Source organism: Lampetra fluviatilis, chromosome 14, assembly GCF_964198595.1.
Source record: "Lampetra fluviatilis chromosome 14, kcLamFluv1.1, whole genome shotgun sequence".
NCBI classification, from domain to species: Eukaryota; Metazoa; Chordata; class Hyperoartia; order Petromyzontiformes; family Petromyzontidae; genus Lampetra; species Lampetra fluviatilis.
In genome coordinates, this window is record NC_136288.1 from 12,228,934 (window position 1) to 12,255,999 (window position 27,066).

A 27,066-nucleotide genomic window follows, 5' to 3' on the forward strand; every position below is an offset into this window, starting at 1 on the left:
TATTTTTGCAGCTTTAGCTTGTTATAATAATGCTTTTTTTTCAATATGTTAGGCGGTGTCAGAATACAGTCAAAAAGGTAATTCATTTAATATATTATTTACACATTTATAAAGTTAATTTCCAATGTTTAATAGATATTTTTTTACGTCAAAAAAGACATTTATACTTTTTTTTTGCATTTTCATCGACAGGGAACAGAGAAGTTTTGGATGCATTTTTACTTCCAACCAGTCTTGTTGTTCAAAACAATGCCTTTCATTTTTCCTGTCGAATTGAGGTAAGGATGCCTGTTAAACATTTAGTTTTTATATTTATAAGTAATGATGTCACTTTACATTTTCTTTTCGAACAATTATTACTCTTGTCTTCAATCCAAATGCAGGCCATACGAAGTTTAAACATGGTCCTGAACCAAACAAATTCAGCTGTAAAGCGACATCTCTCTTCCACCGCAAGTGTACGAACATTGATGTAGGTTTGGCTGTTCTGATCCATCCCACAGTTGCATTTTAACATCTCAATCATATAATACGTAAAAAAAAGCAAAAGTATGTTGCTTCATGGTGTTTTTAACCCTTTTTATGTTTTGTCTGTTTTTCCATATCCATTGTGACATAAGAATGGAGTGGGCGGAGCTGCTTCCAATAGCTGGGGGTAAGGCAGTGGTTTTGAAATTTTATTTTCACTTTTGCAGTATTTTTTTGAGCATATGTCACACTTTTGTTTTGTATATATATTCCGGTAAACCTTTTTGACATTGCAGATTATGAAATGCAAGTGGCATTGGTTGAATCGCTGTGCAGGTTGAATAGTGAGAAAAAAAGATATAACTTGGCACATATGTGGTTCAAAAGCAAGAACATAGAAAGTCATTTTACTTCTATAAAGGATTCAGCATTTGAAACTGTAAGCTTTTATATTTTTTATGGTTTAATTTATAAACTCTTATATGAAGATTAAAACGCTTGACATGATTCTGACTGTTGAGCACAACTCGAAATTTAAGTACACTGCCTGGAAATTCATCAAGACTGCTTGAACGTTTAATGTGGACTGCTTGTAAATTCGGGAATTAGAATTTCAAATTCCTTGAAAATTAAATCAATCTGCTTGTATTTTTTTTTGCTTTTCCTCGACTTTCTGAAATTGTAACTTCAGCATATAATTTCTTACCATGCTGGATACCACTGAAGCATGATAGCTGAAAGCTGATCGTAATGTATTGTTAAACATAATTCTGGTCCGTTACAAGTCATGTCTTTCTTTACAGGATGGTCGAAAGTTTATAAATGCTATGAACAACTCTTTGGGAGAAAAACAAAGGTATTACACAAGATATTAACGACTGTTAATGTACAATAATGCTGTATTTTGAAACAATAAATAACTTGTGCATTTTATTTCCACAGTGTTTATTCATTACCTTGTGTGTGTGTCTACTTCGACGAGTATCAGGTAAGAAATCACAGTACATTTGTGTTATTTTTCATGAAATTCATTTTCAATAGGATCTATTTACGTAATATATATTAATGTTGAATCCATTTTTAGCTCAGAAAACCAAATGATAATAGGCTTGAAGAATTTTGGATCGATTTTAATATTGGCAGCCACAGGATTTCTTTCTATGCGATTGATGAAAGTCAGTTAACGCAAGTAAGTACTCTTAAAATGAAATGCATGTTAAATAAAATCATGATCATAATAACAAAGTTAAATTTTAAATAATATGTGTTAGAACCAATTACATTTGTTTTTTATGCGCTCCTTAAACACTTTAGGATCCTCTCTGGGAAATTGTTAGTCTACCAGAAGAAATGGTAACAAACTATTCATTTGGTAAGTGCTTGTTGTTGAAAAAACATTGAAATAAAAAACTGTCGCAAAAAGTCCATGGAAATTTAATGATTTAGTAGAGAAATTATTGTAAAGTTACATTTACTTCAACGATCATGTTCAACTTGTCAGCTCTGCTATCCAATAATGCTTCGTGTGGTGACAGGGTCCTTCGTTTTTTCTCGCCACATTTAGAAACCTGAGTTTTAGAGTATTTGGCTGCAATACATTTCCACATGATAAACCACTTTGTTGAGCTATTATTTGTAGCCAGGTCGCTTCTGAAAAATAGCTCTATAGCTCAGTGGGCCTTACCTGGTAATATAAAAATTAAATAGTTTAACGTAAATTACTGTTGCAGAAATGTGGCTGTCATTTTTACGTTACTTTAACATAAATTAATGTGTATTTCCTGTGAACTGATTATTTAAAATCGTAAAAAATATATACTTTTACAAGAGCATTTCATAGTTCAGTAAATGGAAAAATGTCCACCTGCTTTTTCAGATTTCAAGATTCAATTCCAAGCTCTTGCTATTTGTTTCTCAAAGAATGTAACATTTTGCAACCTTGAAGGGAAATGCATTAAAATAATTTTTAAGAATCATCCGAATTTAATGGACATAGTGTACAAGGTTTATGGAAAATCCAAATGTGAGGTTAGTATTCTGTGACTGACAGTTTTCATGATTACATGTGTGGATAAATACATAATGTAATAAGTACTTATTTAAAGTGCTCCAATCATACATTAATTACAGAATTGTGTATTTTTTGCAGAATATGAAAACCAAAATGAAGGTATCAGAAGCAAAGATGATAACTTCAGGAAATCCACACGTGGTAGTAATATTTGGTGTTATGATGTAATGTCTGCTAATTGCCTTATTTCATAATGTGATATTTACTATTTTTTCCTAATGCAACATAACATACAATGTGTGGAAACATTAAAACATGTTTTTTATATAATGTATTTACTTTTTTTTAGGTATCTGTACCAGAGAGCCAAACAGATCTGTATTCTGAGACTTTAACAAGTGATCCTAAATGCACCACAGATCATAATGACTGGAGCAAAAGTCTTTGGTCTCAAGTACAAACAAAAACTATAACCACATTGAGTGTTGGAAAAGCACATGTTAGTATTTTCCTTTGTTACACATTTTGTTATATATCTTATGTATAGAATTATGCAATTAGTTTTTTTTATCAGTAAGTCACAGTGTTTAAGCAATATCCTTTGTATTTCACTTTCATGTTTATAGGACTCTAGTAGAAAAGAAAACGTTTATGTGGGCTTGAGGCAAATGGTGAAATCGGTTAAACTTACCGCGTCTGCCTCAATGGTCAACCAACAGCAGGTTTTATTTTCTGTGTTACTTAATGCCTTACATTAGTTGTCATAGTAGTAATGCAGGTGGATTAATTGTATTTACACTGACCAGATCAGTAACACTCATTGTTATGCATGGGAATACTTCTCATACTTGACATAGCTTTCCATTGGTGTATTAAGTACATAATTGAAATAACTGAAACATTCCACTTGGTTCAAACTATTTCACATAATAACGGGATGAACCTATAATGTATATCAAATAGAACGGTATTGTGTATGCATTTTGCAACACACATGTGCAATGTAATTTATGACTGAGTTTATGGAGCCTTTTTTTCTTTCAACAGGGACGCAGTTCTGTACCCATCGGTTTCAGTGGAAGATCAAAAACAGCTAGTGGTGGATTAAATGGTAAATTTTTTTATACGATGTAAAAGTAACATTTTCTAAACACATTATTGCTTTGTCATGTTTTATGATTCACTTGATATTTTGTCTTTGCCAAAAACAGCATCACCAAGATCGAAAACTAAGAGGAAGTTACCACTTGACTTTACCAACTCATCAAAAAAGCAGCAGTTATCATTACCTGCAGGTTATGTCAACCCACAAAGATGTAAGGATATGTCTTACTTGCATGCGTGCAGTGAATGTGTTTGACTTTAAATTGTTGATGTTTGGTTGATTGTGGTGTGTGTTTTTCAGCAAATTCCAATAAGTTGGAAGAGCAGCAAAGAAAGGTTGTTCCAGATACTTTACTCATTGACCAATCAGGACAGTCAAAGTAAGTTATTCATAAATGCATAATGTTCCATCCTCTGTGTAATATCCAAGTTACCAATTAGTTATTTGGCATACAAAATCATTTTAAGATCCCCTCATAGGCTTGCATACATCTCATTTAATGGTCAAAAGGTTCCAGAGGTGGTAATTATGCTTGCATTTACGTAGCAATGTAATTTTAGCTAGAATTTCACCACTGGCAGCCATAGGCCTAATGTTTGGTGTGACATAAATAGAGCCCAGTTTGTGAGAAATGTATTTGAACTAAAATATATTCTATGTTTTGTCTGTCACCTTCTTAAGTAACACCTGTTTAAATTTGCTTTTACAGGATTCATTTCCCGAATAAAACAAATATGAATAATAGAAATAGTGTTGATAACACAATTACAATTGTTAAAGCACCAGGTAGGGCGGCAGACATCCACACCCAGGAAAATGTACAATGTCTTGATGTGAACAATTGCAAGCCATCTATTACATTGCATATTTAACAGCTTGACTGATATTATAAATGTGCATAATAAGCCTTTAATCGTGTGGGCAACCAAAATGTGTTTTCTCCATTTTACAGCAAGGCGACTGTCAATGAATCTTACCAAAAGTTCAAAAGAAGTAATAAATGGAGGAGATAAATCATTTGTCACAGTGAGGGAGGAGAGTAAAACTAATTCAGCAAATCTTAAAAGAAGCCTAGCAAAAAACTCAAAGACTATAAAAGATAATGTGGTGGAATCTTGTCAGCCAAAGTCTGCCCGTACACCTGATGTTCAGGATATTAACGAAATACTTCAGAATGCACTTGCGATTAGTCTGGAGCATCTTGGGCGCATGAAACTACCTACAACTCAAGTTAATACTTTGCCTAGTACCAGCCACACAACAACCGTAGACGATGTTATGCGAAGTAATGTGGTGAGTGGTAAACTTTAAATTTGAAAGCTTTTACTCAAAATTTGCATTTGCAATATATATTATAATCCACAAGAAAACATAATCGTAATATTACAAGGGAATAAAATATGTTTTAGTATGTTCTGGAAGCCACACTGAACATGCTTTTTGAGTGTTCAGGAGGCCACAGAATATTAGTAATTAAATTACAGCCCTCATCCCTGTCAGTCATGCAAACTGCATCTCACAAGTAATATATTTTTTATGTCATAGTTATAATAAAATCAGAACACAATAGGCAAGTTACACGATTAGCTAAACATCTTCAAGCACAATTGGATGTGTAATATCTGTTTATAAGTATGCCATCTCATACTTGAGTAAAATATACTATTGTGTTTATCTCTTTAGGGGAGAACTGACACAAATTTGCCAAATGGGAAGCCAGCCCACTCAGAGCTTAAGAAGCCATTGGTAAATGAAAAAGAAACTCACAAATTACCTGCCACCACAAGGTATCCATTTTAAATGTACACTAAAGTGCATCGTTACACAATGCTATATTTTTAAAACAAGGTGTTAAATTCTACCATATACCTCAAAAGCAATTTGTTAAATATATGTACTGGCTATTAATAGGCATATATGTCTTTGTTAAAACCTCAGATGTGAAGATGAAATTGAAAGCAGCCAACTGCAAGATGTTAATGTAAGTTAATTAGGATCTCAGAATAGAATATGTTTTGGCATACTTATTTTGGCTGGACTCCGTCTATAAATAGCTATAATACTATTTAAATTCCTTTGCTAATCCACTGCTCAATGAAAGCCTCCCCATACTGTGTTAGTTACAGAAGTTGTTTGACTATACTTCACCATCCATGCTAGGTGATGCTATTTAGTAACAGAGTCACCCAGGATCCGTTTAGATATAACTTGCCACTGGTATTAGCTGTGGCCAAGAATCTAACTTACTGTAGGTTATCAGGTTCATAGCAGTCTACTAACCACACCATCATGGCTGTCATCTGTATGTACAGCAATATCCCTTTTACGTCGTCACTTTGTTACTACCACTATCTGATTTGCGTTGCCTCAACCCACAATTACGTCCCTGACTGCATTGTCCGTCCTTTCTCATCCATCGCCTCAGCCTTCACTTCCACATCTCCTGTAAAATGCTTTAATTGACATCGTTTCGATATTCGTTGAACATTTCAGGAACGCATCCCCGACGTAAACCAGGGAATTACTGTACGTATCTTCTTGGTTCTTTCGGTAAAGTCACGTAGAAGGGAAGTAATAAAATAATACAAATATTATTTTATTACTTCCCTTCTACGTGACTTTAATAATAAAAATAAAATATTATTTTATTACTTCCCTTCTACGTGACTTTACCGAAAGAACCAAGAAGATGAATCCCTGCAGTCACGAAAACTTTAAATCGATACTGTACGTATATTTCTATAATTTAATCCCAGCATCAAAGTTATAATTTTAACTTGATAGGTCACATTATTAAAATTAAGGTGGCTAATATTTTATTTTACAAAATAGATATGTTCGTGGGTTTTTTTTCACAACCTTTTTGACTGGATCATCTTTTTGAAAAAATACAATACAAATTATATATATGTAGACAAAACTGAATGTTCTAATCACACAAGCAAAATGTCCAAGCTGGATATTTCATTTTTAATAACGCACGTAAACATGTATTTGAAATAAACCCCGTGAAATATACAACAAGCATTTCAGTCATCACTGCAGATGGTACAAACAATTACAATTCTCCAAATAAATATATGTGACCCATAAAATGTTCTGTGATCTTACAGATATTGCATTGTAGCTCAATTAAAGAAACCATTATCGAAAAGAAAGTAATTGTTTGATTTTTTGTTTTACAGGCAACGAATGATGATTTTCAATTACGTAAAGAAAGGTATTTTTCACGTGAATTTTGTTTGTATATAATACCATTTAAGAATACTAATTAATATGTTGGACAGTATTTCATTTGGTGAATTTTAAAATTTTTGTTATGTCACTTTAGATTATTTGCAAATAAGAATATGTCCAAAAATGACACGCATAACATTGGAAAGCAGTTGAAGAGGCCAACCTCTAATGAGGTACATATTTGTTCTTAACATACATTTTTAATTGTTCCTGTAAAGCAATTTATTTTAACATAGCTCAGTGCACTGTGTATGTTAATATATATTTTTTTTATCTTACAGCCAACGTTACCTAAAGGAAAATGCAGTACCCTTTCTGATTCCCAGTGTAATGCAAGTATTCCTCGGAGCCAAATGAGTTGGCTTTCATCAGTCTCTAAGAAATCCAAGGCCAAATTAAGAGTTTATGGGGAAAAAACTATGAAAAAAATGTCAAGGAATAAGCAAGGTAATTTGCTTCATGCAGAAAATAAATATCCTATATTTGCCTTTTTATGGAAGTCGGTAATGGAATGCAAGCTTGAAATTTTTATGTCATTCTTTTCTCACCATTAACGGTACGTTTAAGTATAATTACAATATACGGCTGCACACCACTGTGTAAGCTACAGTCTTTGCTGTGTGAGATGGAAACTAATGATTTATAAATTCACAGTCTCTTTTATATGTTTTATTGTTGATGCAGCAAGAGCAAAATATTCCAAACAGCAACCAGCAAAACAGAGAGACATACAACGAATATCCTTGGCTTGCACAAAGCAGCATGAAATAGAAGAAAAAATAGAAAATGTCAGAAAATGTAATTCACGTAATCATATTTCTGCCCCAAAACAACAAAAAGGAAGAGACATTGGTCAGGGTGCGTCTCATGGAAATGTTGATTTGTGTTTAACACAAGAATTTAATCAAAGATTTGAAAAGTCACGTGAGAGAGCAATTTCTACAAAAACTGACTTGAGCATGAACATTTCAAGTAATTGTAGTTTTCACGTTATTGCACCTTCTGCTTCAAGAAGTGTCTGTAATTCAAGTAAAAGTAACAAGAAGAGTCTGAAGGATACCCATTCAAATGCATTGCCTGCTCAATCAGCTGCTAAAATTACAAGGGACCCCCACAAATATATAACTACAGAAAAGGAACCAAAAAAAGCACTGAGAAAAAATACAGTTGTCAAGGACAAGTCTGAACATGATATTGAAGACATTTTCCTTTCCCTGCGTTCTTTCAGCGACAATTCGCCAGAGGTTTGTGAAATGCATAACTATTTTACATTTACTAAGTATTCTTTATCTTTTTCCTCACTTAACATGTGCCATTATTATATTTTTCAGACTGTTTCATCAAGGACGTTTAACAATCATCTTACAGTGCAAAAAAACGTAAATGTGGACAAAGGAGCTCCTGTAAACCGTGATGTAAACAATGTAACGAGCACTGCTAAAAAGTCTTACTGCCTTAAACTAGACGATTCAGTGGAAAAACTGAGAAGTATGGGTGTTTCTTCCGTACACTTTTCATAATGAAGCTAGACAAATTTTACATCACACTTCTTGTATATCTCTTACACTGCTCTTATTTTTTTTCGTAGATAAATACACCTCCGACGAGATTGAAGATTGTGCTTCTCCATGTATGAACATTGAAATGAGCCCGTGCCTTATACAGGACTACAATATATCACTATCATTTCAGTCGTCCAACCATGAGGTGAAACAAAGCAGATGCAACTTACACCAAAGTAATTAGAACAACACATATAAGCGTGTATATGTACAGACCTTTTGTCAATCCACTGGTGGGTGAGGGCTTCTGCACGCCATGCAGAATGTGGGGGTTATGCTGGTCAGTCGGTGCAGGTTGGTGAAGGCAGGAACATCGATGTTGAGGCACAGTATAGTGCAATGTATATTGTTGAACTGACCTGCTAAACTGTAGCCCTGCAGCAGCCTACAACACCTGCACAAAACAGTTCTGCATTAATCAGTTTTCAATCTAGATTTAAAAAGCCTCAGTGGCTTCTTAATATCAGAAAGAAGAGCATTCCAGACAACCGCAGAAGGGCATCTGAAAGTGCGCAATACATGGTGGATCCAGGCTCAGTTCTACTTAGTTTCTGAAATCCGATTAAATCAAGTGCATTCTTCGAGATTTGAGCATTGGCTATATTATGTTGCAATAATATAATATATTAACTATCTTATTTAGAGTTATAACATACATTTATTATATGGGACTGTATTATGAAATTAATAGAATTGACATTTTACATACAGAGTTTTTTTTACCATCGTTATTTAATGTGAAGAGTGGGAATCTTCCATTTGTGACTTATGACTTGAAGGTGCAGACAGCAGGAATCACACTTGACCAAAATGTTATGGCTGACATGAAGTCCACACAATTCTTGAAAGTCACCTCCCTATAATCATCAAATAAAACACATCTATCAATATGAGGTTATACTTCAGTAAAAGTAACATTTTCACGATACTTTAAAAAAGTCAATAACACACTATAATTACATTTGATCGATTTCTTTACAACATTGTGCAAGTGAAGTATAATAATAAAGATTATTCATCATTAAATATGAGCAATGCTATTATAATGCCAAATCATTTTAATATAGGTGCCAATGTGGGAAATGTAACACGTTGCATTGTTTTTGCATGTTTTTTTAGGATACAAACGAAATAGTTTCACCAATACCCTCCCTGCATTACCCACACTCTCCATGCATGGTCATGAGAAAGAATTATAAGAAGGTTATTAGCTACTCAGACGAATCAGGTTTGTCTATATAAAAAAGGTTATATTCAACATAATGTTCAATTTATAAGACTGCTTGTGACCAACTGATATCAGCATATTACCATATCTTTTTAAACTGAGAATACACCTTAGTTTCTACTTTTTGTTGTAAACAAAACTATTGGTTGTCCTCTAGATGTCATATGTGGACATATAGACGTACAGTACAACAATTAATGTTTCAGATGTCTGTAAATATCCCTGCAGACCATTGATGCTTATTTTACGCATGTTGATCACTCCTTCAAACAATATCCAAGCTCAACCGTGCTTAGCTCCTGAGGAGCGGGCAGTTTCTAGGTGATTTGGTCCTAACAGTCCTATGTAAAGTAATAAAGACATTTAATAAGAAACACAAGATGTGTTTACTAAGATTGTGAAAGTAAGCTTGTTATGTCTAACGATCAAGTTTTTTTTTTGTTTAACCAGGTGAGAACTCTAAGAGACCAGGATCGTCTAATGTCCAATAGTGACCTGGGGCATTAGTCTGCCAGTAGGGGATGATGATTGATATATGCTCAATTGAGTAATTTGCGTGAAATTCTCGAATGTAGCAATTTTGGACCGTGACGCTCATACACAATAGCGTCACGGTGGCAATATTTTAATTATCTCACCTGGTATTGAGGAAGTCGTGGGTTCGATCCCAACCCTGACGCCTGTATATTTAGAGTGAGCATGTTCTCCCCTTGATTGCGTGGATTTTTCTTGTGGCCAGGTCGCTTCTGAAAAGAGCTATATAGCTCAATGGGCCGTACTTGGTAAAATTATTCTATTTTTAAATAGTTACTCTAGTAAATAACATCAGGGCATTTTGTATGCCCACTGTGAAGCAGACACCATGTTACTGTATTGTGGTTATTACACCAGAATAAATAATGAGGGCCGCTGCTAGATTAAACCTGTGATCCTCTGCAACAAGTGACAAACGTGCTACCTTTAGGCCATGTCACTGACACAAATTAAAATAAATTATGTCGACATGAGATTGATAACCTTTTTGTTTATACTTGTTTGTTTTATGTTAACTTTAAACTCAAGGACCATGCCACCCTCCACAAGCAGCACGGTTAGGTAGAAAAAGGAAAATAGGAGCTGATGAAGATGTCTTTGAATATCAGGGTTATAGTGAGCAGTCTCCCAAGTCCGCTGAGGGAAATGTTTTGCTCCCAAAGAAGCTATTCAAACTTCCAACAGGAAAGCCAAGCCCCATTTACAACCTAGGTATGATATTTTATTGTATGCATAATGCCATAAAGGAATAATCTATATAACAATAATTTACAGCCCTTTATCAATCCATTGTTGGATAAAGTCTTTCCCATACTTCATCACACTGGTCAGTGTGGGTTGGTGAGTTGGGGTTTCCAATGACCGGTTAACATGTATGCACATTGAACTTCTTTTGCGCCTTAGCCAACTGTGCTAATCATGTCATTTACTACTGACGAGTGATATGAGTGATACCAGCCATAGCCTGGAATCACACTCCAGTCTCTGGGTTTATTGCACCTATCACGAACCACTTTACCATCGCTCCACATTGTTTACATTTTTATTGCAGAATGTGAAGGCACACCTACATCTTTATGTGATGAAGATAATGAGCGTGTTATGAATACAAATGTGGAGGACAACATTGGAGGAGTCTTGGCTGACTTTGGGAATGCTGTTAAAAATAAATTGATGGTAATTTGTGCCCTCTTACTATGAATACATTTGCCATATCAAAGCCAGAATGTGTTCGTAGTCATGCATTTGAATAACATAATTTAGAATGAACCACATCCTATTACATGTGTTTTGTCTAATAATTTTGATTGCTGTAACAAATACGTTATGCTAACCTAATATAAATAATAACATTTTATTTAATAGAATAAGTGCGCAAAAATCGCAAGATTCACCACAGGCTATGTAAGTATTGCAGGGAAGCATATGAAGGACATATGGAGAAGAATGAAAGAGCAAAGGTAATTTATTTTCTTTCATTAAAAAAGCATAGTTTATCTTGTAATAATACTGTGTGTTACTATATTAAGATTTTTACCCTACCCACCCTCCAGCCAGCCAGCCACCCACCCTCCACCCGCCTACCCTCCAGCCAGCCACCCGCCTACCCTTCACCCACCCACCTACCCACCCTCCAGCCAGCCACCCACCCTCCAGCCAGCCACCCGCCCACCCTCCACCCACCCACCTACCCACCCTCCAGCCAGCCACCCACCCTCCAGCCAGCCACCTGCCCACCCTCCACCCACCCACCTACCCACCCTCCAGCCAGCCAGCCACCCACCCTCCAGCCAGCCACCCTCCAGCCAGCCACCCACCCTCCAGCCACCCACCCTCCAGCCAGCCAGCCACCCTCCAGCCAGCCACCCTCCAGCCAGCCAGCCACCCTCCAGCCAGCCACCCACCTTCCACCCACCTTCCACCCACCTTCCACCATCCAGCCACCCACCCTCCAGCCAGCCACCCACCCTCCAGCCACCCACCCACCCTCCAGCCAGCCACCCACCCTCCACCCTGGCCATGTTTCTTGCGCATGTTGCAGTGCTAGTGTATATCATATCCTGTATTATTAAATGTTTTGCTAGCTGGAGGGAGGGACAGACGGGCGGACGGTCACATTCAATGGACGTGCACATTGCTCATTCGTCAATAACGCTGCCTCAAAAAGAATACTATAATAGGCGACGCTTCGAGCACCAAATAATTTGTCTCATTTTATAGTATACTCCGATATGATGTGACATAATGACATTTTTGATTTCTTATGAAATTACCAAACATGTAAACTAAAAGGCAGTCGTGAAATGTGAAGAAATAAATGTGAGAAAAATTCATATAGTTTTTACTTTTACAGGACCAGACAACTGAATGGCTTAAAGAAAATCATCGCTGATGAGCTGCAGAATGCAAAAGAGGATATATGTTTACTGAACAGTTTAGAAGAAAAATCTACGGTGTGTATAGTGTATCATCTCCAATGTGTCCATGTATGATCAATATCTGATTTTAAAAAGCTAATTTTTGGGTGTGGGGTTTATTCATTTCACAGAATTTTTTTAAAGAGCAGCTTCATGTAACAGCAAATGTAAGAGAAAGACAATACAAAAGGTTTGTACTTCTAATTTAATTCACATGATTTGTTATTGTATGGTCATTTGTTATAAGTGAACTTAATATAAACGATTTCAGTGAATATTACAAATGGAATACGACTACAGTTGTTGAAACTAGCTATAGGGCCATTCATCTGGAACTCGAAATAAGGGTCACAAGTGCCAGTTAATGTTGCTTTGATGAATACAAAAGTAGCGCTATGTTCAGAACGTATGATGGTCTGCACGATCGCATGTTCTAATGGCATTAATTTAGACACCATGAGCACAGAGTACAAGTAATACAATAACAGAGAATAAACTTAAGGTAGCCACTAATAAGCGGTGTAACATGTTCCTTCAGCCAGAAGTGGGATAAGGCCAGTACTGCCTAAATGTGTGGAACTATTAACAGATGCTAAGAGGAACTACTACTGTACAGCAAGCAGTTAAAAAAATATAAAACCCACAAAGATTTCATCATGAAAAGTGGATGCTCATCTTCATTTTTACAGACTTCACCGAATAAAAAGTGCACTGCTGGAGAGGTACCAGAGCTGCCCTTTGGATGAAGCCGCTAAAACAATGATGAATTCAACAGTGAGTCCGACAGAATTAGAATGGCATTAAAATGTGCGTTTGATTTACTGCTGTGGTTGAGATAGCTTAGAATAAAATGTGCAAAACTAGAACATATTTAGGTTGTGATAACTTGCATTATTGGATAATTGCTATGTATGCGTGTGTGCTCTGAGCACCCACTTATTGTACGACACCCAATAATTATACCCCAATACGACGCAATAATTGCCCAACAATAAGCTAACAAATGATTGCCACTACTTGTGGTTTAAAATAAATCATCAACTTTTTCTGTCAAAGACATGCTGTCACGAATGATGGATATTTTTTTTGTATGTAAAAATGTATTTAAACAACTTGATTGACTTATACTCATCAGATGGAAGTATTGAATAAAACCATGGCAACTGAGCAGATAACACTGTTAAAAGAATTGGTAAGTTAAATTCACTTACCAGCAGCTTTATTGAATTTTCACTTTTGCAGTTTCATAATGTGTGGAGAAATTAAATATGTTGATTTGGGCCTTTTTTATGTATGTCCAGCAAAAAGAAGACATCACCCATGCCCAGCAGGAAATCTATAAAGCCTTCTACTCTGCTCATAATCAAACAACATATTAAAATATCAGACTTCTACATTTTACTTAGTTTAATTTCCCAGCTTCAGGCTGTTTATTTGAATGATCCAGGTTCAGATTATAACAGTTTCCATATCCTATCAGAAGCTGCATTTAGGGAACCACCGCGGAATATCACTTAAAATGCTTTTTGAAGTATGAACGTTGAAACAAATGCATGGCTATGAAAATTATCAACTACAAACCTTTTAAAAATGATTTTTTTTCAAACCAAATAATTATATCAGCATCTTTGCTTTTTCTGTTTGACCTCAAGTAAATAAGATTTTTCTTTCAAATACATGAAAATATTCTAAAAATGTAGCTTTCGTTATAACTGTATACTGTCCCAGTTTAGTACTGTATTGTCCTATAAATAAAGTACTCTAGTATTGGATTGTGCGTTTCAGAATGAATTGCGATTTTTGGTACTTTTAGTGGTGTTTTAACTTTCCATTGTGGCTTATATTTTTATAATATAAATAACATTACAAGCTTTAAATTGGTTGCATTTGGTCTCTGGATATAATGGGGGTTTGTTTGCAAAACAGATATATCAGGGCTCCCATTCCTGATTTCGTCTGGTATTTTGAGGACATGCTGTGCAATTTAGCAGAGTATTGCAAATGTTGCTCATTAACAATCTTAATCAATTGAGCATATTGTTAATATTGAATAATCATCCTGAGAGTGATGTTTTAAGATAACGTATTTTCAAATATTAACTTTGTAATTATAAATACTATTGGTTTGCCTGTAGTATTTATTGCTGTAATGAACAAATAAAATATTTCTAACAATATTTTGTTTACAAGAAATAATGTTAGTCTCCATGAATGGAAAATTAAAGACAAGCCACATTGCAATTTTCGCCATGCAACTCAAACAATATACCATATAGTAAACCACTGTCATCTGCGCTCCTTCAACGGAGGAATAGAAACATTCTACAAACTCTCTCCCATATATGTTTAACTTCTTTTGCACCGTACGTTGTCAACCGTGCTAATCGAAGCCCTCTCATGGTCAGCAGACCTCGACATTGGTTTTTAACTCCTGAACATATTGGCATATGCAAGAATATAATTCCAATTCAATGTTTATTTATTTGTTACACGGGAAATCCCGTTTAGCCAGTTACGCAGCTAATTTGCAAAGGAGATCCGCGTGGTGCACCGGCACAGAACAAGAACAACATCAAAGTGATACAGAGGAACAGGCAACAACAGAAAATAACTCGCAGGTATAGATAAAAATGTATCAACAAAATTGTTAAATATAAACAGCCCTATTGCACCAAAAACAAGGATGAGGTCATTAATGGTTGGAGAGGTGATGAGTGCGAGGCCAAGCGAATACGATCGAACCTAAAGAAGCAACAACAACCATCAGGGGAACGCGACGAGTAATAACAGCTGATGGGTTGGGAGCAAGGTGCAGCAGCCGAACTGTGAATTTTCAGCTCTGAGTGATTGGAATTGGTGGAGGGCACGGGTAGAGAGTCGAGCTGAAAGACAACGGCATTCCAGCCAGTAACGTGGGACAGCAGCGTGGATGGACATTTGTTTAAAATGACTAAGGATAAAGATAGCCCAGTTAGTGGTCTCTTCAGATGTCCAAGAGGAGGGAGAAATTGGAGGTGCAGTAATATAGAGGTTGCAATGATGCATTTATAAGGGGCGTCGGAGGCAACGCGGAGAGCCGAGTGGTATAATGGAACAGGCCGTTTTAGAGTGGTTTCTGAGGCGAGTGGGTCGATGTCGCAAGTCAAAGATGGGGAGGATGGTGGCTTGACTTTCCAGGTTTCCCTTGCTTTGTGCGGCTACGGTTTGTGCGATTTGGCATATATAAGCTGCTAACCTGTTTATACCCAAAATGTATGATGTGTACTTGGAAGGTCATTTTAAATGTACTGGTTTCCTGCAATATTGGTAGGGAAGTATTTTAGAACTCAGGTTGTGCAGATGTCAAAGGGTGAACCTGGCACCGCCAAGACCCGGGGATAAAATATGCCTGTGATTCAACTCTGTTCTCAAATGTGTAGAGTTTATATTCTCAGTCTGGTCATCATTGACTGCATTAAAATACATTCAATTTGGTTCTGTACTTTAATATTGCTAAATTCCGGACCTGAGAATAAAAAACACATCACTTTGAATGCCATGTGATGAACATCACTCATTGTGGGAATACTCTAATAATAATAATAAATAATAATGAATGAAAATAACTCAATTAAATCACGAAGTTTCGGAGGCAACACAAGTCTCCGTCTTCAGGTGGGACCGTCACAGCCAAATTTACTATTTTTACAGATTTTATTATTATTTTTTACCTACGTGACTTTACCGAAACAACCTAAGAGTATGAATCCTTGCAGTCACGAAAGCTTCAAATCTATAATTATTGTGGGAAAGTGGCGCCTTGAAGGAATCTCAGAGGTAGCTCTGTGATATTTCTTTCCATGCGCCATTCTCTAACACGAAGGGTTACGTAACTTTTCAATAAATCTGAATGGATATTTTGCCTCTTCACATGATAATAATATTAGGAAATAATTGTACAAAAAGTTACAGAAGTCTAAATCAGAACCGAATAACACAGAACAAATATATATCAGAAGTGGATGAAATATGCTGCATTATTTTCCATTGTTTTATGGCTCTTATAAGAGTACAATACTGTAATGCATAATAATACCACAGTGCCCCCAAAGTATAGAGTACTGTAAGTGAAGTTTTGTATACAATGTACAGTCTAGTGTATTTTAAAGCAACTCTAATGTATAGAGCATAGTTGTGCGCAGTTGACATGTATTGCCTTAATTACAGTATTACATTATCTTTCATGATTACAAGTTTAAAGATGTGCTTACAAAAATATAGTATTATAGTTAGACATTTCTTTTTACTTGTCTGCGTTTAGGTTTGGATGTTTACGAAATAAAATCAGAAAGAATCTTAAGAATGTGCCTGTCTTTGTATGGGTGTGCTTCGTCACATTTCCGGTTAAACCTGATCGCTTTTACCTTTTAAAAAAAGCTAGTCGACATTTGACGAAACGCACGTTGGTCGTAATTTAAACATTGGCTCTATTAATTTAGTATTACAATTATAGATGTTACAGTGCTGTAATGTTCATATGTCCTAAATGTTTCAGAAATGCATCACTTTACATTTGTGATTTTAACAAATGATTGATCGTTTGTTGGGGTGCAGTTAACGTTCAGTAATTCATCATTCAGGAAGTCATTCAGGCAAACTCAAACAATACGATTGAGGAGTGCCCCAGAGTGGTAGCATTCCTTCTGGAGGGTGTGTAAAAAAACGACCAGCAAGCTTTCTCAATTCACGTGCTTGAGCTGCATGTCACAGAAAGAAAAAGTTTAAATAATACAAGAAGTATTCTAGAAAAGTAAAAAAAGACTTCACTTATTATTAATCACGTACAGTATCCTGGGAGACCTATTTACATTCATTATATTAACTTATGTTAAGGGTGTTTCTTTAACAGAATATTGAATAGCATTCTCAAACGTTTATTTTAAATATATTTAAAAATGATGATCGCAGTTGTACACTACATTGTTTTAATTTACGACGTAAACAATTTAATTATTAAGATCACATAAAATACATGGACACATCTATTTTGTTACAATTCCCAAAATCTTACATAACCTACAACATGCCCGGACTCATTCATTGGTCTCTTTGGGATCTGCACATTGTTACGCTTTCTGATAATAAAAACATGTTGACTATTGCTCTTCATTCATTGAAGTGTCCTCCTGCTCAAGACCATTTTACACGCTTTTATTGAACTCACTCTGTTGTTGTATCCTCAAATCATGTAACTAAATTTTAACCCACTTTCCAATGTGGTATCGACTGCAACCTTGGTATACTTATGTCATACTCATGACAATACTATATTCTATCATTAAAAATGTTAAATATATATTTTAAACATTATTTTTTACATGTTATGTTTCGACTTGGGTCTAATTGGCCACGGTCAACTGACGTTGGCTGTAATTTCCCACGGTCCCTTACGTTATGGCAAGCTTCGAGACCACTTCCTGGAGTCGTGGAGTTCTTAGATTAAAGCGTGTTTTTTAAAAAGTTTTTTATAAATATATATTAATTCATAACAGTACATTTTATTTGCATTTGGGACCTCTTTCAGTTTGTCGACAAAATGCACAATACGACAGTGATTGCTTGCCTCTTTTGACTCTGAAAAATACTTCAAGGCAAACACGCAGGCGATTATTACATTCATAATACAGTTCTTTTTGGGTTAGATCGTATAAATACAGGGTTCACTCTCGTTCATTCTTTCGGTAAAGTCACGTAGGTGAAAATAATAATAAAATAAAATAAGTTTAAACTATTATTGTTTTCACTTTTATTTTATTATTATTTTCACCTACGTGACTTTACCGAAAGAACCAAAGAGTATGGATCCTTGCAGTCACGAAAACTTCAAATCTAGAATAAATACAGGGTGTTTAAAAGAGATGGACCCGATTTGAAATGGCTATATCTCTGCAACCACGAACCGCCCATGAATGAAACGCTTACCACTTGAAAGGGCAGGGCATAGAGTTTCAAATGATTACCGCTTGATGCCTCTCCCAGCGTACAAACAGCCCCTATAGCCTCAGTCATTCGCAAGACACACTGCCTCAAGGTTGGATAGGTCGCACAGGACCCCACGACTTGACGCTGCACTCTTGGCCCCCAAGATCCCCAGACATCACACCCTGCGAATTTTTCTTGTGGGGATACGTCAAACACCGTGTTTTTGTGCCACCATTAGCGACTGATCTGGATAACCTCAAAAACAGCATCACGGCAGCGGTGACTTCAGTGGAAGAAGACACTTTGAGAGGCGTTTGGGACGAATTCAACTATCGTCTCGATGTTGTCCATACAGCAGCACATATGGCATTTATAAAATGGTTAGTAAAACTTGATAATTAATTAAACCGTTTGTAACTGTTTGTGTAATTGTAACATGTTGCCATCGTGAAATATACTGCTTGGAAATTTAGCCCATTATTTTGAAACACCCTGATACAGTATATAAATGTGTCGTTAAACCCGTCACCAACTGACACGGCCAATTAGTAAGGTTTGTCACGTAAACAGAACATGCCAATTCGTTACTCGTACAGCACACCGATGTGTTGGAGAGTAAAGCCACAACATTTACAATCTGAGTACGACGTTTCGCCATTAATTACAACTATCTTCATCAGGTGACAGTCAGATTTGCTTCGTTCCTTTAAGAGATAGATGTGATGACGTCACTTGGGAGCCCTTGTGCGAAGGGGGGGGGGGTCAATGAATGCATATAAATTACAATGGATATCCATTGCCGAGGGGGTTATTCATATGGAAGTCAACGTACATTATGCATGTACATCATGCATGTACATCATGCATGTCCATTATGCTTGCACCTCCTGTCCTTTGCGTGCAATAAAATAGCAGTACTTGTTATTGCCTGCGTACACGTAATCCCTATTGATGTATGGTGACCTGTATAGGCATGCATTTGAATACCGTACGTTCAGTTTAACATGTTGGCTTTTGCTACCAATATTATCCATAATAAATGTTCTTGTTGGGTTACAATGTTACATCGCATGAATATAAATGTGGCGTTAAACCCGGACACCACTGGACACAGCCAATTAGTAAGGGTTGTCAAGTAAACAGAACGTGCAAATTAGTTACTACTTCAGGGAGAATTATTCACAATTCTGGCTAATCACCCAATGAAGCTGGTTCTAATCACCAGCAAAACGTCACAATACTCGAATTGTAAATGCCATTGTGGGTTTACTCTCCAACACACCAGTGTGCTGAAGTAGAAACTAATCGGCACGTTTTTTTTACGTGACAAACCTTACTAATCGGCTGTGTCGGGTGGTGGTGGGTTTAACGACACAACGGGCACCACGGTGGCTAGGAGATGTTAACTACCTCGCCTGGTATACGGGATGTCGTGGGCGCGATCGCAACTCTGATGCCTGCTGCTGTATATTTGGAGTTTGCGTGTCTCTCTCTCATCATCATCACGGTGGCTAGGAGATGTTGACTACTTCGCTAGGTATACAGGAGGCCATGAGTTCGATGCCGACACTGGCGCCTGTTGTCTGTGGAGTTTGCGTGTGTGTGTGTCTCTCTCTCCCCGTGGTCGTGTGGATTTTTTTTCCGGGTACTCCGCTTTTTACCTCCACATTTAGAATCGAAATCACGCGTTTAGATTATTTGGTTGCGATAAATGTCCGCATGATTGACAAGCCACTTCGTTGAGCGACCATTTGTTGATAACCAGGTCGCTATTAAAATAATTGGTAAGTTAAATTCACTTACCAGCAGCTTTGTTGAATTTTCACTTTTGCAGTTTCATATTGTGTGGAGACCAGAGGTGTGGACTCGAGTCATGTGACTTGGACTCGAGTCAGACTCGAGTCATGAATTTGATGACTTGCGACTTGACTTGGACTTGCATAACAATGACTTTGTCCCACCTCTGGTGGAGACATTAAATATGTTGATTTGGGCCTTTTTTATGTATGTTCAGCAAAAAGAAGACATCACCCATGCCCAGCAGGAAATCTATAAAGCCTTCTACTCTGCTCATAATAAAACAGCATATAAAAATATCAGACTTCTACATTTTATATTCTTAGTTTTTTTCGGTAAAGTCACGTAGGAAAAAAATTTAAATTTATAAAAGTAAAATAAAAATAAATGAAAATCACAACGTTTCTGAGGCATCACAAGCCTCCGTCTTCAGGTGGAACCGCCACAGCACGATTGCTGTATCAAGTAAGAGAAATTCCAAGAAAACAGTCCTTATATATACTGGTTGAGGGTGCGAGGAGCAAAGGTAGGCCCTGGATATTATTATTGTGAGGTTCGGTGCGGCTGAAGCACGCTGTTAGGAATGATCCTTTGTTGTGTAGAATGGTTGAACTCGGAGGTTCCAAGAGTTGTTAAGGTTCGGCTGATGTTTGTTTAATTTCCCAGCTTCAGGCTGTTTATTTGAATGATCCAGGTTCAGATTATAACAGTTTCCATATCCTATCAGAGGCTGCATTTATGGAACCACTGCGGAATATCACTTAAAATGCTTTTTGAAGTATGAACGTTGAAACAAATGCATGGCTATGAAAATTAGCAATTATAAACCTTTTAAAAAGATTTTTTTCAAACCAAAAAAAATTAAGAGCCATATAGCTCAGTGAGCCTTAAATAGCAAAAAAAATATTTGTTGTAATACCATTTTTACTTAAATTAACCCCCCCCCCCCCGAACTCCCCCTTATTTTTTTTTATTTAAAGCTTTCGTGACTGCAGGGATTAAAATAATATAAATAAATATTATTGTTATAAAAATATATATTATTAATACATATTATTGTTTTATATTTACATTATTTTATTATTTCCCTTCTACGTGACTTTACCGAAAGAACCAACAATATGTATCCCCCCTTATTATTAAGAATCGATTACTTGGTCTGCCCCCATCCTTACCCCCCCCTCCACGCCCACCTCCATTGGTCGCACCCGCCCCTTGTCCCCAGCAACATGGCGGTCTAGCGCAGCAGCGGTGCGGACCAGAGCCTCGCTAGAGACGCTGTTCGTCGCCGTTGACTGCCGCCCATAACCCGCCGTGGTCGGCGCGGGGTTTTTGTTGTTGCTTTCGACGACAAAGTCATCGTCGAGAGCGGCCCGCGAAGCGAGGGAGGAAGGGGGGGGTTGTGTGTGTGGTTGTTGAAGGAGGGCGGCTGCAATGCACGAAGGCAGGCAGACCAAGAATATGTTTCTCACCAGGGCACTGGACAAGATCCTGGCCGACAAGGACGTGAAGAAGGCGCACCACTCGCAGCTGAGGAAAGCCTGCGAGGTCGCGCTCGGTACGCGATTTGTTTTGCTTGTTTTGTCATTCCGCGACGCGGGTGAGGGTTGGGTGGGTGGGGGGGTGTTTAGGCCTCGCAACGGCACTCGGATAGTTGGCTCTGCCGGCCTCCACCTCGCTTCATCCGGCCCGGTCAACTAGCCGAGGGGCCGGCGGTCGCCGCCGGTGGAGGTAGGCCTGAGCTAAAGTGCGTTTGACAGCCTTTGGTTTTGATTACCGTCGCTGCAAAATAGGTTTAGTGCAATGTAGAGATTGCTTTGGCCGTGTTCGTTGATTTAGAAATGCAGATTAAGGAATACGTAGTCATCGCCGCCCGTAACCGCAAGTGCGGATTATCGTTGCTTCCGGGTCGTGGCCGTCCATTGGCTTCTACAGTAACGTCAGCGCTGTCGTATTTTCGCCAATTAAAATTACAAAACTATCGATACTTTGCACGCAAACAAAAACGTGTTGTTGTACATGCGGCTGACGATAAGGCACGCGTTTGGGAGTAATCGTTGCTGCAATTGGGCTCGACGGTTTTGATGCCGTTCACGAATTCCCAACGTCACCATTTCAGGTCACCTTTCAGCCGACACGTCTACGGGTTTTCAGCACTGGGGCTTTAGGATTGACTTTTTGTTACCCGAATAAATGTTTTTGCTCGAGCGAAAGAGGCGTTTTACAACATCGTTGTAACGTTGAAAACACTTGCGACATACACGCGGGCCCCATTCCAAGTTAATGTCAATTTCAAGACACGATATGTATTCAGGACGCAGTGATTGACACACTTTTGTTATTCGGCTTAGTGGAGTACATTTTTTTCTACTCATTTGAAACCAAGTCATGGTCTTGCAAGTGAATGCTAATTCTTAATTGCCAAAACACGCAGGTGGAGCGGAGATGCAGTTGTTAGCACGCTGCACTGAACCTGTTAATCCGAGTTAGAGTCCATGCCTTGGCTAACGTCGGCGGCGATTAATAATCTCGGTTGGCCCTTGCACTCACCATCGTGGTATGGTAATACATAACCCCATGGCCAACATGACATGTAGGGAAGGCCTTAACATTCAGGAGTAGATATGACAAAGGGCTGTCTAATCATGAATACTTTCCCCTTTGTACGACAGTGTTTAAGTCCTCTTTACCGGGCCGTCATGATGTTCTCATTGTTTGCCAACTGTGAAATCGTGGCGTTGAAGTCCTTGTTTCCTGGTCCCTGGGTACAGTGTGGATTAAAGGCGGTCACAAGGAGGTGTCTTTGAATGTCCCCTGCTGGCATTGCCGCTCGTTTGTGGTCACTGATTATAATGAACCCCTTGTGTAGTGCAGGTAGCCCAGTGTGTGTTTTTTACAGCAATTGATAGAGTAACTGATTAATTTTATGCGGGGTTAAAAAAAAAATCTAATTTAGTTTTAACGGGTGGCATTATTTTTTTCTATTTTACATCACGAACATTGGGAACGTAAATCAGCAAATGTGTATGCTGTTTTGTACTGTAGGCATGCAGAAACGTCTGCAAAGTTGTCTTAAGTGTCGATGCGTTTAAGTTGTCCACATTAAGTTTACAGATCATTCAGGAGCTGTCATTGTGACATATGTACAGTAATGTACAACCTTTTTTTTTGGTCAAATCTCCTGGATGAGGGCCACCTTGCCTTGCAGGTCATGGGAGTTCTTTGACCATACTTTACCATATTTGTCAGTGCAGGTTGGTGAATGCGGGGAGCATAAACGTGGAGGCGTAGAAGTACCGTGCAACACATCAATTTTTTTTTCTGAACTGCCCTCTGCATTAGCCCAGCAAGCTCTATACTAACCTATCAAGTGCGGGTGATTAACCTATTGAAGAACTATGCAGACTCCAGCCTGCTTACCTTTCGAGATCAGGCGCATTCTAAGGTCATAGCCGAGCTTTAAATGTGGAATACAGTAAATATTTGGAGTGGTGTGCGCCGCGCACTGCTGTAAATCTATAATGCAGTGCTTGATGGTGCCTTAAATAACCAAAGGTTTCAATTTTTCGCGTGTGTCGGGAATGCCTTTGTAACTGACACGTCCCATCCGCATAGAGAACGTGCCACCTCTTAGCAACCAACTACTTGATGCATATTTAATTTAGTCCGTGGCCTGTTGTCATTCCCACTGCACTGTAGACCAACGCACGCGTTTCGTGCCCACTGCGAGCTAGAACGTTAGTTTCTGCAAGGCTTTTTTTTGTTGCCAAGCTTGGGAGCCAGATAGTGGACACCAAACCGGACCCTTCAGTAATTTATTGGAACGCATTAAAGATTGAGGGGCACTTTAATAATGAAACGCTTGTTTACCAGGCTTGGAAATGACCCCTCACAGCCCGAGTTGCAGTGTAGTACAGCGTTGAATGGTTTTCTCGCTCTCCATAATACAGTGCTATGTTTGTTTTATAGGGATATTGTAAACAAGATATCTCATCATTCATAGGCTCTTGCGACTGATGTGGAGCTACTGCTGCAGTTAAAGAAGCAATTTGCCTGTTAGGTTGGGTGTTTTTATTTGGCTCCCGATGAAAAGTTTCTAATTGTGAGCAAGTCTGGCTTCATGTTTTCATCATATGGTGAGATTGAACGGGCAAATAATGAATCGCGACTGCATTTTGAACAGATCAAATGCTTCCTGTTCATTATGGGCATCTAATTGAGTGACGTTAAAAGATTCTTGGGACAATTGAGGTTTACTTTGAAGAGTGATGGTTCCTGCTTGGGCAGTTTGCTCAGAGCTGCTCCAACTCTCCCTTGCCTAGAAAATGTGTCCTCTTTGCAGTGTTGTTTGCTCATTGTTGAGCCCTGGCCAATTAAATGCAATGTCAAAACAAGTGAGAGGAGTCTGAGAAAATCGGTTTGAAGTGCGTAATAAGTTGTTCAAGAATTATAATGTTCGCAAATGGCTGTTGTAATGCCACCCTTAATGTACACGCTTTGTTTGCTCTTAATGCCTTTTAGCATTCTGCACGCTATGCCAAATGGAAGATTGCGCCACCAGCTATCGGATTCCAGTGCCAACTTGTACCCAACGCATTGTATAGTTGTGATTCCAAAGTTACATATGCTTCATCCCTACATGTTTCTTTGTGCCCTTTTACACATTAGATTTATATACATTAATTGAATTACTTCCTTTCTGTAGTATGATTGATATTTGTGAGTCCCCTAACGTTTGCTTTATTTATCTGGGGCCAATTCCTAATTAGTGGCTGATGATGGCAGCAGCATGTCTCAAGCAATGCTATACTGTCGTATAATTTTAACATTTACAAGCAGGCTTGTAGGTTTATTCATACATAGTCGTGCGGTAGTGCTAATGTTATCGGCTGGTGTCATATTTGCAAATTTCACGTGAATGTAACTCCCATTTATAAACCATTCGTTGTACACTGAAATGATGGGCAGTGATAAACAAGTCCATCCAGTTCTGCTCTATGGTGCTGTGGGCAGGAATGATGGCTTTATTTAGACGTTTCACGAAAGGAGAATTGCAGTTTTGATCCACATGTACAGCCCTTTTTGTCAATCTACTGCTGGAAGAGGGCCACTCCAGACCATGCACGTCTATGGGGTTGTTTGACCATACTTCACCACTCCGGTTAGTGTGGGTTTGTCAAAAGCAGGGTGCATAAATGTGAAAGCATAGAAGTATAAAATACAACAGTGGATTTCTCGGCACTACCTTATATTGCACACAACGTTGCCCCAAAGCTTATAACATATTTTATGCTTGTATTTTTGCCCATCCCCAAGCACTATCTAGGCTCAATCCTACTTAGCTTCCGGGATCTGATGATACAGGAGGCACATTCTGGGTGGTTTAGTCATAGGTTATAGGCTGTAATACTGTGCTAAATATACAGAATCTGGCACATAGTTGATGTATTTGACAATGAAAGGCTTCACTTTATGGTGCAGTGTGTTATGTTATTTTATTGCATTTTATGGTCATGGGTGATGGAGTTACTCCAAGCCAAGTAAATAAATGGAATATGGTCTTTCTCCATTCATTAAAGCCAAGCCTGTGGAATCGGCATGGAATTCATAATGGTTATTACACGTTTAATTATTTACATGGAATTACACGCGTTCACCAACACGGACAGCAAATTGCTTAAGCATCCCAGAAACGCACGTGACATTTTTTTGGAAAAAAAAATAATCTCACCATTGACGTGGCTGTCATAAGCAGTAGCACCACAATGTAGGGCCTACTCTACGTGCAGACAGCGAAACACAAACGGCAGTCTCTGGCACAATAGTGATTGCACCTCTCTCCCCTTTGTTCGTCCACGTGCTTCCCAAAAGGTGTCGGCGAGAGAGCAGCCCCAGCTTTGGGAAGAAAAAAACGCATCAAAGTGTATCATCCCAGTATGCTGCAGTCGTGCGGACAGTCTATGCAGAGGCTTGCTTCCCCCGTAATTGTTATTCATATCACATAGCACCTGCCATAGCCCCAGCCTCTGTGCTGTCCCACTTTAAAAGCCGGATGACATGCTTCTGTAGTTCCACGGTTATGGCGCAAGCAGGCCTTTCATTGCCCACTTTACGATTGCGGGATTTAAACCTGAGCCCCGTGCCATTTTGCAAAGTGAGCCAGCGAGGCTTTTTTTCCCCATTGTCGCCACGTCAACTGTGACCAATAAATCTCATGTAAATCGTGCGGGGGGGGGAGTCACCGATTAAATTTACGCCGTTTTGCGACTGTCACAATGGGGCCCTATGCTGGCAAAACATGGACCCGCAAGGGCAGGCACGTTTTAGCTAATTATGGTAGATTCCACGTTCGTACTGAGACTAACGTTTACATTGTATGATACACGTATTTTCACTTCACTCCCTTTTCAGGTAGAAAGCCTCATGTTGTGGTAGAAACATTCACATGACTGTATTTTCCTTATTTTAACTGGCCTCTCTTTTTGTGTCATCACTGCAAACCTTTTTCATTGCAGTTTGTGGATTTATTTCTTCATTTAAGCACGTGCACTAATACATTCTATCTTTTTTGAAGATGACCTAAAATTCCAAGAATGTGAACCAATATATCTGTAGGTAGCACACGTTGTATTATGTATGTAGTTTTCAATGAAACGAATAATAGTTATTTGACTATATTTGTCATATGGATTTTTTTTCTTTGGCCTAGCTAGTTAATCTGTTTTCTTTCTATCCTTTGTGGTAAT

At 38.1% G+C, this 27,066-nt stretch overlaps 1 protein-coding gene and 1 long non-coding RNA gene across 5 annotated transcripts in view; both read left to right on the forward strand.

Annotated features, from left to right (window-relative positions):
- Positions 1-254: 254 nt before the first annotated feature.
- On the forward strand, positions 255-793 carry LOC144935756 (uncharacterized). Its single transcript, XR_013637340.1, has 4 exons — positions 255-278; positions 384-472; positions 621-655; positions 765-793. It is a non-coding gene; the product is annotated as an uncharacterized LOC144935756 (long non-coding RNA).
- Positions 794-21,532: 20,739 nt separating this feature from the next.
- Positions 21,533-27,066, forward strand: part of LOC144935875 (brefeldin A-inhibited guanine nucleotide-exchange protein 1-like) — a 57,752-nt gene continuing 52,218 nt past the window's right edge. For all 4 annotated transcript variants that reach the window (XM_078862726.1, XM_078862722.1, XM_078862725.1 and 1 more), the window contains exon 1: positions 21,533-21,878. In XM_078862726.1, the coding sequence (XP_078718852.1) occupies positions 21,755-21,878 (124 nt within the window). In that variant the 5' untranslated portion in view covers positions 21,533-21,754. The remainder of the gene's footprint in view (positions 21,879-27,066) is intronic.